Source organism: Carassius gibelio, chromosome B2 (assembly GCF_023724105.1).
Source record: "Carassius gibelio isolate Cgi1373 ecotype wild population from Czech Republic chromosome B2, carGib1.2-hapl.c, whole genome shotgun sequence".
In the NCBI taxonomy this organism is placed as follows: Eukaryota; Metazoa; Chordata; class Actinopteri; order Cypriniformes; family Cyprinidae; genus Carassius; species Carassius gibelio.
The window spans coordinates 4,702,925-4,719,494 of NC_068397.1; the positions used below are offsets into that span (position 1 = coordinate 4,702,925).

Below are 16,570 nucleotides of genomic sequence, written 5' to 3' on the forward strand. Positions count from 1 at the left end.
CCCCTTCATGGCACAGAGAGGTGTTTCCTGTGCTGCGTCACTCATTCACACTCATGCGTGTGCTCCTCCTGCAGTAACTCATGAATCCTCCTAGAAATAAAACCCCATTTGTTAGATCTGGTTAGTATAAACTCCCATGGAAATATACTAGCAAGTATATTTAGGACTGTGTAATTGCACAGTATCTTTGTTTACTAATCCACTTCGTTTTCTGGTTTAGATCAAAGCTATCCCTCTAATGAATAATGGGGCTGTGATGTAGGCTATGCTGAGATCTCACTGAGCAGACATGTTTTTACAGTGGTGTTTTTACTCGTATGAGCATTTGGCGAAACATCACAAGTAGTGTTTGCATGATGTTTGCCATCCTATTTACTATGGAAGGCAGTTTCAGCCACTGAAAAATAAAAAAATATATTTTTTCTTTCTCAGAATTGTGAGATATAAAGTCTGAGGAGAAAAAAAGACTACGTTCTCAGAATTGCGAGTTTATAACACAATTATAAAAAGGAAAAAGCCTGAATTGTGAGATGTAGTCAAAATTGCAAGAAAAAGTGTTCGATAAGTGAAGGAAACTGTCTTCCATTATGAGACAGAGTAATTTAATGTTTTAGCATTCATTTAATTGCATGTATTTTTATTATCGTTATCGTCTTTGGTGCATCATTATTTTTAATCAGTTCTTTTTTTTCTTTTTGAATACCATAGTTTATATAAAAATAATGCAATATAAAACTTTGATTTATCCTTGCATAATCATATACTGAGCATAAGCTTCTACATTTCTGTTTCTAGGTCACTAATCGAAGCAGATTTGTGACACTGATCATGTGAAATACTTGGTACAGAGGGTCAGATGCTCTTTGGATCATTTTCAAATCATGCTGAAGAACAAGATCATCAGAAGTTCATGTGGGTTGAGTGCTAAAGCATAAGAAAACATGGCAAACAATCTCTGAAATTTAAGGTAAATTTACACTCATTGTTTCCATATATAATGGGAAATGTGAAAATTAATCATTAGTCTTATAGATGCTTCTGTATGTCATATATTATCATAGTGGCCACACACCCAACACTTACACTTAAAATAGTGAAATAGAAAAATATATTTATGAGGCTATTAAATTGGCTTGCATTACTGAATGTATTAAAACAAGCATAATAATGAATATATAGCCTAGTCATATACAGGTGCTGGTCATATAATTAGAATCATCAAAAAGTTGATTTCACTAATTCCATTCAAAAAGTGACACTTGTATATTTATATTCATTCATTACACACAGACTGATATATTTCAAATGTTTATTTATTTTAATGTTGATGATTATAACTGACAACTAAGAAAAATCCCAGATTCAGTAATTGTGAAAAGGTTCAATATTGAAGACACCTGGTGCCACACTCTAATCAGCTAATTAACTCAAAACACCTGCAAAGCCTTTAAATGGTCTCTCAGTCTAGTTCTGTAGGCTACACAATCATGGGGAAGACTGCTGACTTGACAGTTGTCTAAAAGACGACCATTGACACCTTTGCACAAGGAGGGCATGACACAAAAGATCATTGCAAAAGAGGCTGGCTGTTCACAGAGCTCTGTGTCCAAGCACATTAAAAGAGAGGTGAAGGGAAGGAAATGATGTGGTAGAAAAAAAGTGTACAAGAAATAAGGATATCTGCACCCTGGAGAGGATTGTGAAACAAAACCCTTTCAAAAAATGTGGGGGAGATTCACAAAGAGTGGACTGCAGCTAGAGTCAGTGCTTCAAGAACCACTACACACAGACGTATGCAAGACATGGGTTTCAGCTGTCGAATTCCTTGTGTCAAGACACTCTTGAACAACAGACAGCATCAGAAGCGTCTATAGACAAAAAGGACTGAACTGTTGCTGAGTGGTCCAAAGTTATGTTCTCTGATGAAAGTAAATTTTGCATTTCCTTTTGAAATCAGGGTCCCAGAGCCTGACCTTAACCCCATAGAAAATCGATGGGGTATTGTGAAGAGGAAGAGCTGAAGGCCACTATCAGAGCAACCTGGGCTCTCATAACACCTGAGCAGTGCCACAGACTGATCGACTCCATGCCACGCCGCATTTCTGCAGTAATTCAGGCAAAAGGAGCCCCAACTAAGTATTGAGTGCTGTACATGCTCAAACTTTTCATGTTCATAGTTATCCATTGGCCAAGATTTCTAAAAATAATTTCTTTGTATTGGTCTGAAGTAATATTCAAATTTTCTGAGGTACTGAATTTGGAATTTTCCTTCGTTGTCAGTTATAATCCTCAAAATGAAATAAATAAACATTTGAAATATATCAGTCTGTGTGTAATGAATGAAAATAATATACAAATTTCACTTTTTGAACGGAATTAGTGAAATAAACCAACTTTTTGATGATATTCTAATTATATAACCATCACCTGTATAAATATCTTTATAACTAAATAAAAATGATTAAAAGTAATATTAATACAAATTACATATGTGTTTGTATATTTGTGTATTTATATATTTTATATATATACACACACACACACACACAGCAGGTAAAATAAGTATTGAACACCACCATTTTTCTCAGTAAATATTTCTAAAGGTGCTGTTGACATGACATTTTCACCAGATATCAGTAACAAACCAAGTAATCAAAATAAATAATTTCAGAAATTAAGTTCTGTGTAATAAAATGGAATGACCCAGGAAAAAAATATTGAATTTTATTGATTTTTATTTTTTTAAATTTTTTTTTGATGTAAGGGGGTATATAGATATATATCATTTTATTATTTCTTTTTTTGCTTGGCACTTTTCTTTTAAATAAAATGCATGGGTAATTTAATCTGTAGTTGAGGTCAGGATGAGCTGAAATGGAAATAAGCATCTGTTTAGGCAAAGCATAATTTGTTCCTCAGCCTCACCTCAAAATTAGCATTGGAACTTCTTTAAACAGAGCAAGACCTTTGATCTTTCAGCTTGCTTTCTCCCTCTGTCAGCTCTGACAGAGTTATTCAGGCTTTTGGTTTTTCTATTTCAGACTGACACCAGTCACTTAAGTGTTTCAAAGTAGGAATACAAAGTAAAGGATCAGGCTGAATTACCTTTCAAAAGTTATTTATTTTCATTATATAAGAAAATAAGACAAAAGCAACAACATCTTTTTTTTCTCCCATGGCACACAAGGTGAAATTTATGCAAGTTTGGCAACGAATGAGTAAGGAAAAAAGAAACTTACAAAACACAGAAGCAGAAAGCATCCAAGTTGGTCTTTTTTTTTTTTTAGTTACTCAAACTATACATCTTATTCTCAGAAATATCTCAAACAAAGAGTGAGCTATAGCAGACGATTAAACAAAAAACACTAGTGTCCTCTTGTGTTTGAATGAATGGTGAGCACAGGCTTGATTTGCATAGCTTTAAGGAGTTTAAAACAATTTCTCTACTGTTAGCTTCTTAACCACTAAATAACTGACTACGTCCATGTGTTATGGAAAAGTGCACGACAGAATCGTATGTCCGACATATCGGCACCTAACTTATAGCTACTATGTGCTGGACGACGTGCCTTGAGCCAATATCAAATGAGAACATCGTCGTTTTGACTCATGCATTCTCATTCTCATATTTCGGGTCTTTTTGTAAAAAATATCCAGAGCAAATAATGTACAAACAAACAAAAATGAGCAAAAACAATGTCTTTTTCTATACTGAAACCAATATACGTAAACCATACACAAGCTATGCCATAGTTGGATGTGGAGGTATCAACCCTAATAGCTTTTGTAGTGGTCTGTCTGGATCTCTTAAGGCTTGAAAATGGGCGTCCATGACTGTGCCTGACTGCATTGGTCAAAGGTTTCTAGTATACCTGCAAACTCCGGGCTGGTTTTAAAAAAAAGCTGATAGGGAATGGAAAAGAGGGATTTTTTTTCTTGGAAAATTCTATATAATATCTACATGTTGTTTAAATAGCAACACATGTGTACGGTAACCTAAACTCTAAAATGACCACTATGATTTAAACATGTTGCAGTTTCAACTTAAACAGCAATGGATAACCATGTTACAAGCTATTAAATGATTACATACGTTATGGGAAAGCAGTAATACAGAGTTAACCCTGTAGCCAAGACAAAAAAACAAAAGGTGATGAGTTTGCAGGTATGTTCTAGGAAAAACAGCAGCTTAACTAACATCATATTGAAAGAAAGTGTTACTTCAATCAAAAATGAAAATTCGGTCATCATTTATTCACATGTCATTCCAAAACCGTAGGATTTTTGTATTTTTATTTTGGGGAACCAAAAAGAGAAATTTAGCCAAAGGTCTATGCTGCACTTTTCCACAAAATGAAAAGAAGCACTATTAAAAGTAGTTCATACGAATCATGCACATTAAATTTGAAGTACTGAAGCAATAAGAAGCCAAAATTTGACTCAGAAAACTGTACATGCCATAACTCCCATATTTCATGCACAGTAAATTCAAGATCTTAATTCAAGGGATTTTTCTGTTTCTAACCCAAATCAATAATGCTTTTTCAGAAGAAATAATATTTTACACTTTTACAGTCCTTTTTTGTTTATTTTGGAGCTTTGCAGGCCCCATTCACTTTCACTGTAAGGAAAGGAGCAGCAGGAACATTCCACTAAACCTCTCCTTTTGTGTTCTACTGAAAACAGAAAGTCCTACGGGTTTGAAAGAACTTGAAGGTGAGTAAATACTTAATAATAACACAATGTTCATTTTTGGATGAACTATTACTTTAAATGGATCTTTTCTGTGCATTCAGGCATCAAGAGATGGAGTCCTCATAAACATCCGCTCACATAACTGTAGGGTGTGATCGCATCACATGCTCCCGTTTGCTTGTGACAGTGAGGAAGGCAAATATTACAACAGCATGAGTAAGTGTCATTTTCTCTCTAGCTATTGTGTTGTCAGTAAGGTACAAGGGGCAGGTTTGGAAGCAGAAAACACAGTTTATATGCTGGAACCATCTATTTTACGTTACGACAGAGCAGAGCACGAGGATATTCACTTGTCCTGTGGAAGCCATATTGCTTGTTTTGGTGTCAAAATCTGATCAAGCTTCACAACATCTACAGTGTTTAAAATACCTGCGTGAACACTAGATGGACCCGCATTTATTCACCTTCAATACTACAGAGATCTGGGGTTGTGGACATGGAACCATCCGACTATGACTGATTCTAGATCAGCTTTTAACACGGGCTGCTGCACATGTAGGCTTTTGCTCAGGTTACACCTGATCCGTTTGGATCTCCAGCTCCACCTGTTGGCAGAGAGGTGCACTGACTCGAGCCAGCGAGCCTTTAAACCTCTGCAATGGCTTTTCCTGACACATCCTTCAGTTCAGTGAACTCTTAGAAGCCCCTGAGGTCACCTAAACGCATGCATACAAGCAGAAAAATATACATACACACTCGCACGCACATTTATAAGGTAAACATTTCCTTCAGAAACCCCCACACAGAGCAAAGAAGATAAGGCAGAGTGGCAGACTCCGGCTGTTTCATCCGAAAACACAGATGTCCTGTATCCGTACCTTAAAACTATGAAATCTAAAAGCAGGAAGATACAGTGCTTGACTATGAACATCACAGACCAGTCAGAAGAACAGTTCTTCACCTCAATGTAAAATAAGGAAGTGAAGTTGGTTTTTTACCCATACGGCAAATGGTAACATCTCAATTCAAATAAAACTTGACTGAAATTATTTCTAGTGTTAAAATAACATTAGGCCAACAGGCTAGAACAAGAACTCAGATAGCATGTGGTTTTGAGAACAACCACAAACTTTCTTTAACGAGAGAATGTACTAGAGGCAGTGAGAACCAGAGAGTAAATCATTTCAATGCATATAAAGTTTTAAAGAGCTGGAAATATTGATGCAGCATGCACTGGAATGATCGGGGTCCTGAAAGACACATGAGAGATGGACGCCTATTACAGGTCTACTGAAAAGAATGAGCAAAAACAGTGTTTTGTCAGTTTAGACCTCTTCTATGCATTTGAACATGTCTGCCAGGACGGGTGGTGCGTGCTGTGAGGTGTGTGTGTGTGTGTGTGTGTTAGTGGTGCTGACGGAGGTGCATGTGGTGGGAAGGCTGGTGCTACTCCCTCTTGTCCCTCTTGTCTGCTGCTTTGGACTGTTCTCTCTGGATCATGCAGCGGCGGACGATGCTGTCGAAGCTGCCCAGGTAGAAGAGAGCGATGGTGCGGAACAACCCCATCGTCACAATCTGCACAGAATGACATAATGACCATCTGAACATCACAGAAAAACTAAAGATCATCTAAAAACTAAATACAAAATCTACCTAACAACCAATCCGTCCATCTATTCATCCATTTATCTATCCATTTACTTAGATATTGTCCATTCATCCATCCATCTACTTAGTTATTGTCTATTCATCTATCCATCTATCTATTCATCCATCTACTTAGATATTGTCCATTAATCCATCAATCCATCTACTTAGATATTGTCTATTCATCCATCCATCTATCTATTCATCGACTTAGATATTGTCTATTCATCCATCTACTTACATATCGTCTATTTATCCATCCATCCATCCATCTACTTAGATATCGTCTATTTATCCATCCATCCATCCATCCATCTACTTAGACATCGTCTATTTATCCATCCATCCATCCATCCACTTGGATATCGTCTATTTATCCATCCATCCATCCATCTACTTAGATATTGTCTATTCATCCATCCATCTATTCATCCATCTACTTAGATATTGTCTATTCATCCATCCATCTACTTAGATATTGTCTATTTATCCATCCATCTATTCATCCATCTACTTAGATATCGTCTATTTATCCATCTACTTAGATATCATCTATTTATCCATCCATCCGTCCATCCATCCATCTACTTCGATATTGTCTATATATAAAAATCCATCCATCCATCTACTTAGATATTGTCTATTCATCCATCTATCTATCCATCCATCCATCTACTTCGATATTCTGTCCATTCATCCATCCATCCATTTCAGCTATTTTTAAACTCCGATTTTGTACATTTTGAATTAGATTAAAACTGTAAGAATCCAAACTGTGGGTAGTTGCCATGACATCAGACAGCTAGACTGATTTAGAAACCTCATAATGATTTTGTCAACAAGATATAAAGAGTAGAAGAATAGAAGTAATACAAGCTTTCACACTGTGCCACACGGCCACAGACTGGATCTGCAGACTCTCTTCACATATGGAAAATACGCTGAATGTCACAGAAAGGATTTAAAAATGGATCCGCGCACAAAGATTCCTTCCTCACATGCTGATAACATCTGAATCTGTTTTACTTTAAAATCTGCTGTGACTCGATCTTCAATTCTTCAAAGGAATTCATAAAAAAGCAGCAGTAAAACAATGCCGCCTGGCTGATCTCTCAGGTTTATTCCTCAGTTTTGAGTCAGAGAAGAGCTGGGCAAAAGTCAAGAGGCTCATTAAAATCTTCAAAGGGAATATGGAAGACTGTGATTGACTCAAATAGCCCTACCACAGCTGAATGCAAACATGATGTTACTAAGATACAAAGGCCGGGCAGGATGATGAAAGACACATGATGCAGAAATAATTACACAAAAAAAGGTGGAGTCATCCAGTTCTATCTCCTAAGGTACTGTCAGTGAGTCGAATATGATGCCACTGTTGCACTAGACTCAGACTCAGTGTTTTGTGATAATGGGCCGTACCTGCTGCAGCCCCTCAGTGATGGAGGTAACCGGGGACATCCCACAGGTCAGCGCTGACAGCATGTAGCCATCAGGTCCAAATGAGCTGGTGAAATTTCCCTGCTGTGATGGAACAGAGACAGTAATAGTTATTACATATATATATATATATATACACACTACTATGTTTTAGGCTTAATATCAAACTGAATTAGAAAAATTAAATCGGTTAATCTTTTAAGGAACAGAAGGTTATCAAAATTGACTAGTGTTTTAAAGATATAGTTAGGGCTGTGCAAAAAAAATCGAATGCGACTTTCATTTGCATCTCGTCAGTAAAGGCTCTCCTGTGATTAGTAGTATATCTCCAGCACGTGCATTCAGATCAGGGTTGCCAGGTTTTCACAACAAAACCTGCCTAATTACTTAAAACTAGCCCAATCGCGTTTCGTTCCGGGTGATAAAATAATTTTTTTTTGGTGGGGTACCCTTGGTAAAATTAGCATTTTAGGGGCTAAACATCACATTAGTTGTATTGGGGTCGCTTCGACCCATGGACATGAAACAACCGCGGACTTGGTTACACTGGTTGGCCTTTAATACAAAGAGCCGTAGTTCACCGACAATAAACACAAAATCAATTTCAAAATCGGAGGCGATTCTTTGTTGATTTTGAAAGCGATTTTCTGTAGCTTGTAGCTGTAGCTGTAGCTTGACTATGGTTCTGTGTAGTAAATGCAGCTCCACCTGAACCAGTGTTGCCAAGTCCACGGTTGTGTTTCACGTCCGCAGGTTGAAGCGCTCCAATACCAATAACGTGAGGTTTAGCCCCTAAAATACAAAACTTACCAAGTCAACCCTGCCAAAAAAAAAAAAACGTGTTTTTTAACCCCATGATGCAATTTTTTAATCAGGGAACCTCCTGGAAACGCTAGTTTTGGACTAGTTTTTAGAAGCAAGTTGGCAGGATTTGTTTTGAAAACCTGGCAACCCTGATCTGAACGCACGTGCTGGAGATGTACTTCTAATCACAGGAGCGCCTTTACTGACGAGATGTGCATGAAAATCGCATTCGATTTTTTGCACGGCCCTAGATATAGTTCACCCCAAATTAAGATATTTTGAAGACCACGGACAAAAAACCCTATGTCTTTTGAGTTCCACATGCAGAACAAATTAAGTCATACAAGTCTGAAAATGATCAAAATTCAACTATTGCTGGATGAGTAGTTGAGTATCTTGACCAATCCCTACTTACCACTGCATCCTTCACTACAATCTTTGCTACTTGCTCAGGCTGACAGACTCCAGCGGTTTCTGAAATCAACTTAGTCTCCAGAGGCTGTCAAAGAGAGAGTCAAACCAGAAGAATAAAACACAGACAGGAGAGAGAGAAAAAAAAAGTAAAGAGTCACACTTTAGTTTGAGGAGCAATTCTCAGTATTAACTATAACTATAAACTATGACTTTTGCCTTAATTCACTCCAAATTTGCTGCTTATTAATAGTAAGGCAAAAGTTTAAGTATGGGATAGAGATTAAGGGATCTGAAATATGGTCATGCAAAATATGGCATTAATATGTGCTTTACAAATACTAATAAACAGCTAGTATACTAGTAATATGCATGCTTATAAGCAACTAGTTTAGAGTGATGAGCATTGGTCCTTAAAATAAAGTGTTTTTTTATCCAGCATTGCTTTTTGCAGGGACAAAAAGCCACCCAATAATAGCACTTAATATTTTTTAAATTCAAGAAGAACGAACCAACTTTTTAACAGAGCACAGACATGCATTATTAGAAATCCTTCACTTTTAAATATTCTATTAATATTAATGTTCCATTATAATATTCTATTAAGGAAAAAAAAAAACATCTGTTCTCTCACCTTAGTCTTATTCTCTTCCGCAAAACCTGGAGTGTCAGTGTCTGGAGGATACGCCACAGTCACATAGATATTATAGGGCTTCATCTAGGAAAGATCAGGACAAGAGACTGAATTAAAATCAAAGTTTCAACGGACTGTAATGTGGTAGATATTAAGCGAGCACACACGCGTACACACACCTCCATCTGTAAGGCCTCAGCCAGACCACGCAGGGCGAATTTGGACGGTGAGTAAGCCGTGTAGCCAAAGAGGCCGATCTGCCCTGCCTGAGACGACACAAACATGATGCGGCCCATCCGCCTTTCCTTCATGGTGGTGACCACTGCCCGGGTGGGGTAAACACTGCCCAGATAGTTCACCTCCATCAGTTTCTGTGTAAAGAGAGCACACACTTCACCTCAGGGACAGATTTCTCACCATTATAATGCTAGAGGAATTGTTAGGGTATTACCTGCACAGTTTAGCTCCAACCTTGATCAAACTCACCAGCTTGTAATTTAGTAATCTAGTAAAAAACTAGTAATCCGGAAGCGGTATCCAAAATGGCTTAAATATTCATTGGTTTACTCAAATTTGGACACTTTGGAATTTGGAAACGGTTTCATCACTCATGTCATTTTATCATACATGCATTTATTAAAAATAACTATAACAAACTTATTTTGTAATTACACATACCTCTATGCCAGCTTTGTGGTTTTGTCTATTGTACAATAATACAATAAATACTATTTTGGTTTGTAATGCTTCATATGTGTTCACAATCATTCAATGAATAATTAAACACTGCCAACAAACATAAAACAATTACTAGTGTTCATCATTGTATTTGTTTATTATTTTTAGTGTCTCCCCATGCAGTGTTTTTTTTTCTCTCCGATAAAAGATGTCATAGCACCCTAAGGCGACAGTTATGAATATGTTAAAAATTAATATGCTACAGTAAGGAGCGGGTTTGGACAAATCCTTTGTTTGCGTTTGATTAGGGTTAACTGAACTCTGCAGGACGGTGGCTCTTGAGGGTCAGAGGGTGTTGCGAGGTGGTTTCTTACTAGCATAATCTGAAAATGCCCACCTGAGTGTCTATGATATACTGATCTTACCTTGAAGCGGTCGACTTCCACTTCCTCAAACTTCCCAGATATAGACGTCCCAGCACAATTGACCAGCATGTCCACAGGACCCAGCTTCTCTTGAGCCTGTGGAGCAAACACACAACACCACGGTCGGCGACCTCATCACAAACCACCTGAAGAAAACACTAATAGCAGTTAAATGTATACATACTTGTTTAATGACGCTCTCCACCTGGTTGTAGTCCTTCGACACATCAACAGAAATGCAAAGCACCACCTAGAGGTGATCAAAACAATAGTCATACACCCATTTAAGATTTCTGGGTTGATTTTGAGTGCACTAGTCAAAAATACAAAAAGAACACATCCTTACATTTAAAGACGTAGAAACATACCAAGGCCAGGCAAGTTTATATATATATATATATATATATATATATATATATATATATATATATATATATATATATATATATATATATATATATATATAGCAAGTTTCATACACAATGGTAATTCAAAGTGCTTTACATAAAAGGAAGTAAAATAAGAATGAAGAAAAAAATAAAAACAAAAACATGCAATTTTAAAACTTTGGAAATTATTTAAAAATGTACTTATTTAAAATGAAAATTATTTTACATAAAATACAGTGAATATGTAAAATACAGTGCAATCTGTTCGGACATTGCAGTGCTCATTCAACAAATGCACAGCTAAAAAGATGCGTTTTGAGTCTAGATTTAAATGTGACTAGTGTTTTAGCACATCTGATCTCTTCTGGAAGCTGATTCCAACTGCGGGCAGCATAGTAACTAAAGGCAGACTCCCCTTGTTTTGTGTGAACCCTTGGTATTTCTAACTTACTCGATCCTAGTGATCCGAGTGGTCTGTCAGGCTTATATTCAGTGAGCATTTCTGCAATATATTTCGGTCCTAGGTGATTGCGCAACTTATAGAGGAGTAAAAGTACTTTAAAATCAATCCTAAATGTAACTGGAAGCCAGTGTAAGGACCTGACACCACAGAAACACATACCTGCTTATCATTTATGGCACATTTCTCCACCTCTTTCTTGGCTTGAACCAGTTTGTGCTGTAGAAAAATATGTACAACCACAAATATTTACTTCCAGTGACAGCAATAATTATTATGTCAACTAACAATCTAAAGTTTGGGCTCAGCACTTTTTTTTCTAAAATATATTAATAGCATGGATGCATTATACTGGTCTAAAGTGACAAAGATATCTATTATGTTACAAAACAAGGTAATTGCTATCTGTTTAAAAAAAAAAATCCTCATATTAGAATGATTTCTGAATGATCATGTGACACTGAAGACTGGAGTAATGATGCTAAAAATTCTGCTTTGCATCACAGGAATGAATTGCATTATAAAATGTATTACAATAGCAAATTTAATAGTATTTCACTATATTACGGTTCTTACGGTATTTCTGTTCAAATAAATGCAGCCTTGTTGAGCATTAGAGATTCTGAACCACAAACTTTTGACACTAGTGTAAAGAGTGAGTGACAGACCTCATCTCGTGCCACCAGGGTGATGAAGGCACCATGTCTGTAGCATTCCATGGCAATACACTTCCCGATCCCACTGCTGCCTCCGGTCACCTGATGACGGACACGCCATTTATTACAAACCAAGCAAGTCATGGTTCATACAATTTACTAAAATATGCAAACACGACTACAAACAAATTCACCAAACAAGCAATTATCTACACTGCAGGTGCCACAGAATGTGCATCTGCTCTCATCCAGTACATATAGAGTGCAACAGTTAGGTAGCAGATGTTAAAAATCCTGTTCATATACTCCATAAATTGATTTTTAACAATAATGCACAAGACTGCTGGTTTGAATTATGACTTGACCCTATGAAGACTACTGAATCTCAAACACCTGTGAATCATCAACATGAGCAATACTTACCTGTTGTACACAATGCCTTCTTTTGCCTAACTGAAGTTTATGGGGGCTTTTTTTTCTTTAAATGTTTCAAATATGATACTCAAAAAAAATACATATGTATAGGCGACAACAAATGGAACAAACAGAATCATGGCTTTTCATTAGATGTGCTGTGAAAATGTATGAATGCTCTATATGTGTGAATTAATTCTGATGTTTTTATGAATACAATCAACTGCATAAAGAATGAATAGGCATTTTATTTACTATGCTTTGTAAAATATCCCATGAAATCATCACAGATGAACACTGCATATTTCTAGCTCAACATGCTGTTCATTTACAACTAGAGAAGTCTGAGCTCTTGATAAACTATGAACCCTAGCAAATGCGAAAACATGCAGTACCCGCTTGAAAGGTCCATTGCCCTGTAACAAATGGTTGCATAACCAGTACAATTACACTTGTTTGGCCTCCAGTAAAATATGACCTTTAACATGAATATTAGTTCATTTGATAAGCATTTTCAATCTAAAGCAATAACAGTTTCAGCAACGGATCAAGTCAAATGCACATCTGCACTGCTGCATGAGTTACATGTGACATAATGAATCATTATCAGTAATCACAGCTGCATTAGGTTTATGATTGCCTACTATAAATTCAAAATAATCACTTAATGAATAAGCACGATCAATGAGTAAATGCAATTACAGTATAAGGCTTTTTCAGACGGACTACAGAACCTATTGACAACACCCTTGTAACATTGGTTTCTTGTTATCTTAGCTGCTTCTGATGTTATGAGAGCTGTAATTTCTAACATATGTAAATAACAGTTACATGAACTTACCACCACATGGGCCCCGTTCAGTTTGAGCGGTTTGGGGCTTATTAACGGGGATATCATGTACAGCAGCAGCACGAAGGCCACGATGAAAGCAGCCACTACCAGGAGCATCACGAAAGGCAGAAGCAGCCACCAGGAGTTAAAGGAGAGCCAGTTTGAGAGCGTGGAGCCGAGAGCCTCTTCAGAGGACATGGGTCAACCTGATGCTGCTGACGTTAGCTCACAAGCTAAATGTGCAATTCCAGACACTCCTCCGTCTCGGGGACAGAAGATAACAGGCCTTCGGACGAGCCGTTTATGCTCTTATTATCTAGTGACGTGTTAGAGGCCTGTGCTGTAGATGAAATACTAAATTCAAGCAAAAGCTAACTCTCCGTTCACTACATTAACCAAAACAGAGAATCTATCCACTTTGAACGAATGATGGTTGCGTTTGAGAGGTGGGGTTATGGGAGTTGTAGTTTTTTAAGCCTCCGATTACCACGTCAGAATGCGCCTTTTATGGAAAGTGGACTACAAGTTCCAAAGTTCAACCTTCTTTCCAGAGCAGGAAGACTAATAACTGTCACTTTCTTGATTCATGTTATGGAGCGTTGTAATGGTATTTTTTGTTGCCATCCCTCGCCACTGAATTCGATTCAAACATACAAGTGCATCTCAATAAATTAGAACGTCGTGGAAAAGTTCATTTCAGTAATTTAACTCAAATTGTGAAACTCGTGTATTAGATTCAATGCACACAGACTTAAGTTGTTTAAGTCTTTGGTTATTTGAATTTTGATGATTTTGGCTCACATTAAAAATAAAAAACACCAACATCATTTTTAGTGAATTGTTGGTCTTAATGTTTATTTACTGTAAGTGTACTAAATACTTGGGAGGGGCTCCTATTGCTTTAATCACTCCCTCAATTCGGTGTGGCATGGAGGTGATCAGTTTGTGGCACTGCTGAGGTGGTTTGGAAGCCCAGGTTTCTTTGACAGTGGCTTTCAGCTCATCTGCATGTTTTGGTCAATTGTTTCTCATCTTCCTCTTGACAGTAGCCCATAGATTCTCTGTGGGGTTCAGGTCTGGTGAGTTTGCTGGCCAGTCAAGCACACAAACACCATGGTCATTTAACCAACTTTTGGTGCTTTTGGCAGTGTAGGCTACACAATCAAGTCAGGAATCTTGGTGTGATTCTGGAGACAGATCTTAGTTTCATTAGTCATGTCAAAGCAGTAACTAAATCAGCATACTATCATTTAAAAAACATCGCAAGAATTAGATGTTTTGTTTCCAGTCAAGACTTGGAGAAACTTGTTCATGCCTCTATCACCAGCAGGGTGGACTATTGTAATGGGCTCCTCACCGGCCTTCCCAAAAAGACCATTAGACAGCTGCAGCTCATCCAGAACACTGCTGCCAGGATTCTGACGAGAACCAGAAAATCTGAGCATATCACACCAGTCCTCAGGTCTTTACACTGGCTTCCAGTTACATTTAGGATTGATTTTAAAGTATGTTTACTCGTATATAAGTCACTAAATGACCTAGGACCGAAATACATTGCAGATATGTTCACTGAATATAGACCTAACAGAGCACTCAGATCACTAGGATCGAGTCAGTTAGAAATACCAAGGGTTCATACAAAACAAGGGGAGTCTGCCTTTAGTTACTATGCTGCCCGCAGTTGGAATCAGCTTCCAGAAGAGATTAGATGTGCTAAAACACTACTCACATTTAAATCTAGACTCAAAACGCATCTTTTTAGCTGTGCATTTGTTGAATGAGCACTGTGCAATGTCCGAACTGATTGCGCTATATTTTCACTGTTTTATGTTTTATTATTATTTTTATGTAAAATCATTTTCTAACTGTTTTTAAATGTTTTAATCATTTTAAAAGTTTTAAAATTACTTGTTTTATTTTTGTTATTATTTTTCTTCATGATTATTTTACTTTCTTTTATGTAAAGCACTTTGAATTACCATTGTGTATGAAATGTGCTATATAAATAAACTTGCCTTGCCTTGCCTTGCCTAGGCAGGTGCCAAATCTTGCTGGAAAATGAAATCAGCATCTTCAAAAAGCTGGTCAGCAGAAGGAAGCATGAAGTGCTCCAGAATTTCTTGGTAAACAGGGTGGTTTTCAAAAACACAATGGACCAACACCAGCAGATGACATTGCATCCCAAATCATCACAGACTGTGCAAACTTAACAATTGACTTCAGGCAACTTGGGCTATGTGCTTCTCCACCCTTCCTCCAGACACTAAGACCTTGGTTTCCAAATGAAATACAAAACTTGCTCTCATCTGAAACGAGGAATTTGGACCACTTGGCAACAGTCCAGTTCTTCTTCTCCTTAGCCCAGGTAAGATGCCTCAGAAGTGGCTTAACAAGAGGAATACGACAACTGTAGCCAAATTCCTTAATCTGTGTGTGGTGGCTCTTGATGCCTTGACCCCAGCCTCAGTGCATTCCTTGTGAAGTTCACTCAAATTCTTGAATCAATTTTGCTCGACAATCCTCATAAGGCTGCGGTTCTCTCGGTTGGTTGTGCTTCTTTTACTTCCACACTTTTTCCTTCCATTCAACTTTCTGTTAACATGCTTAGATACAGCACTCTGTGAACAGCCAGCTTCTTTGGTAATGAATGTTTGTGTCTTACCCTCCTTGTGAAAGGTGTCAGTGATTGTCTTCTGGACAACTGTCAGATCAGCAGTCTTCCCCATGATTGTGTAGCCTAGTGAACCAGTTGATTAGCTGATTGGAATGTCACCATAATAGGGGCCTAATGGTTAGAGAGTCGGACTCCCAATTGAAAGGTTGTGAGTTCGAGTCCCGGGCCGGCAGGAATTGTAGGTGGGGGGAGTGCATGTACAGTTCTCTCTCCACCTTCAATACCACAACTTAGGTGCCCTTGAGCAAGGCATCGAACCCCCAACTGCTCCCCGGGCGCCGCAGCATAAATGGCTGCCCACTGCTCCGGGTGTGTGTTCACAGTGTGTGTGTATGTGCACTTCGAATGGGTTAAATGCAGAGCACAAATTCTGAGTATGGGTCACCATACTTGGCTGAATGTCACGTCACTGTC

The 16,570-nt window shown here is 37.7% G+C and overlaps 1 protein-coding gene and 1 long non-coding RNA gene across 2 annotated transcripts; one reads left to right on the forward strand and one right to left on the reverse strand.

Annotated features, from left to right (window-relative positions):
* The first annotated feature begins 36 nt into the window (after nt 1-36).
* On the forward strand, nt 37-2,321 carry LOC127950860 (uncharacterized). Its single transcript, XR_008152554.1, has 2 exons — nt 37-967; nt 1,958-2,321. It is a non-coding gene; the product is annotated as an uncharacterized LOC127950860 (long non-coding RNA).
* A 780-nt stretch (nt 2,322-3,101) lies between these two features.
* On the reverse strand, nt 3,102-13,944 carry LOC127951064 (3-ketodihydrosphingosine reductase). Its single transcript, XM_052548697.1, has 10 exons — nt 13,492-13,944; nt 12,249-12,338; nt 11,743-11,799; nt 10,916-10,981; nt 10,732-10,827; nt 9,808-9,999; nt 9,629-9,712; nt 8,999-9,082; nt 7,762-7,863; nt 3,102-6,270 (listed from the first exon to the last, which is right to left on the reverse strand). Exons 1-10 carry the CDS (start codon nt 13,678-13,680, stop codon nt 6,142-6,144), a joined length of 1,089 nt encoding a protein of 362 aa, XP_052404657.1. The 5' UTR covers nt 13,681-13,944; the 3' UTR covers nt 3,102-6,141.
* Nucleotides 13,945-16,570: the final 2,626 nt, after the last annotated feature.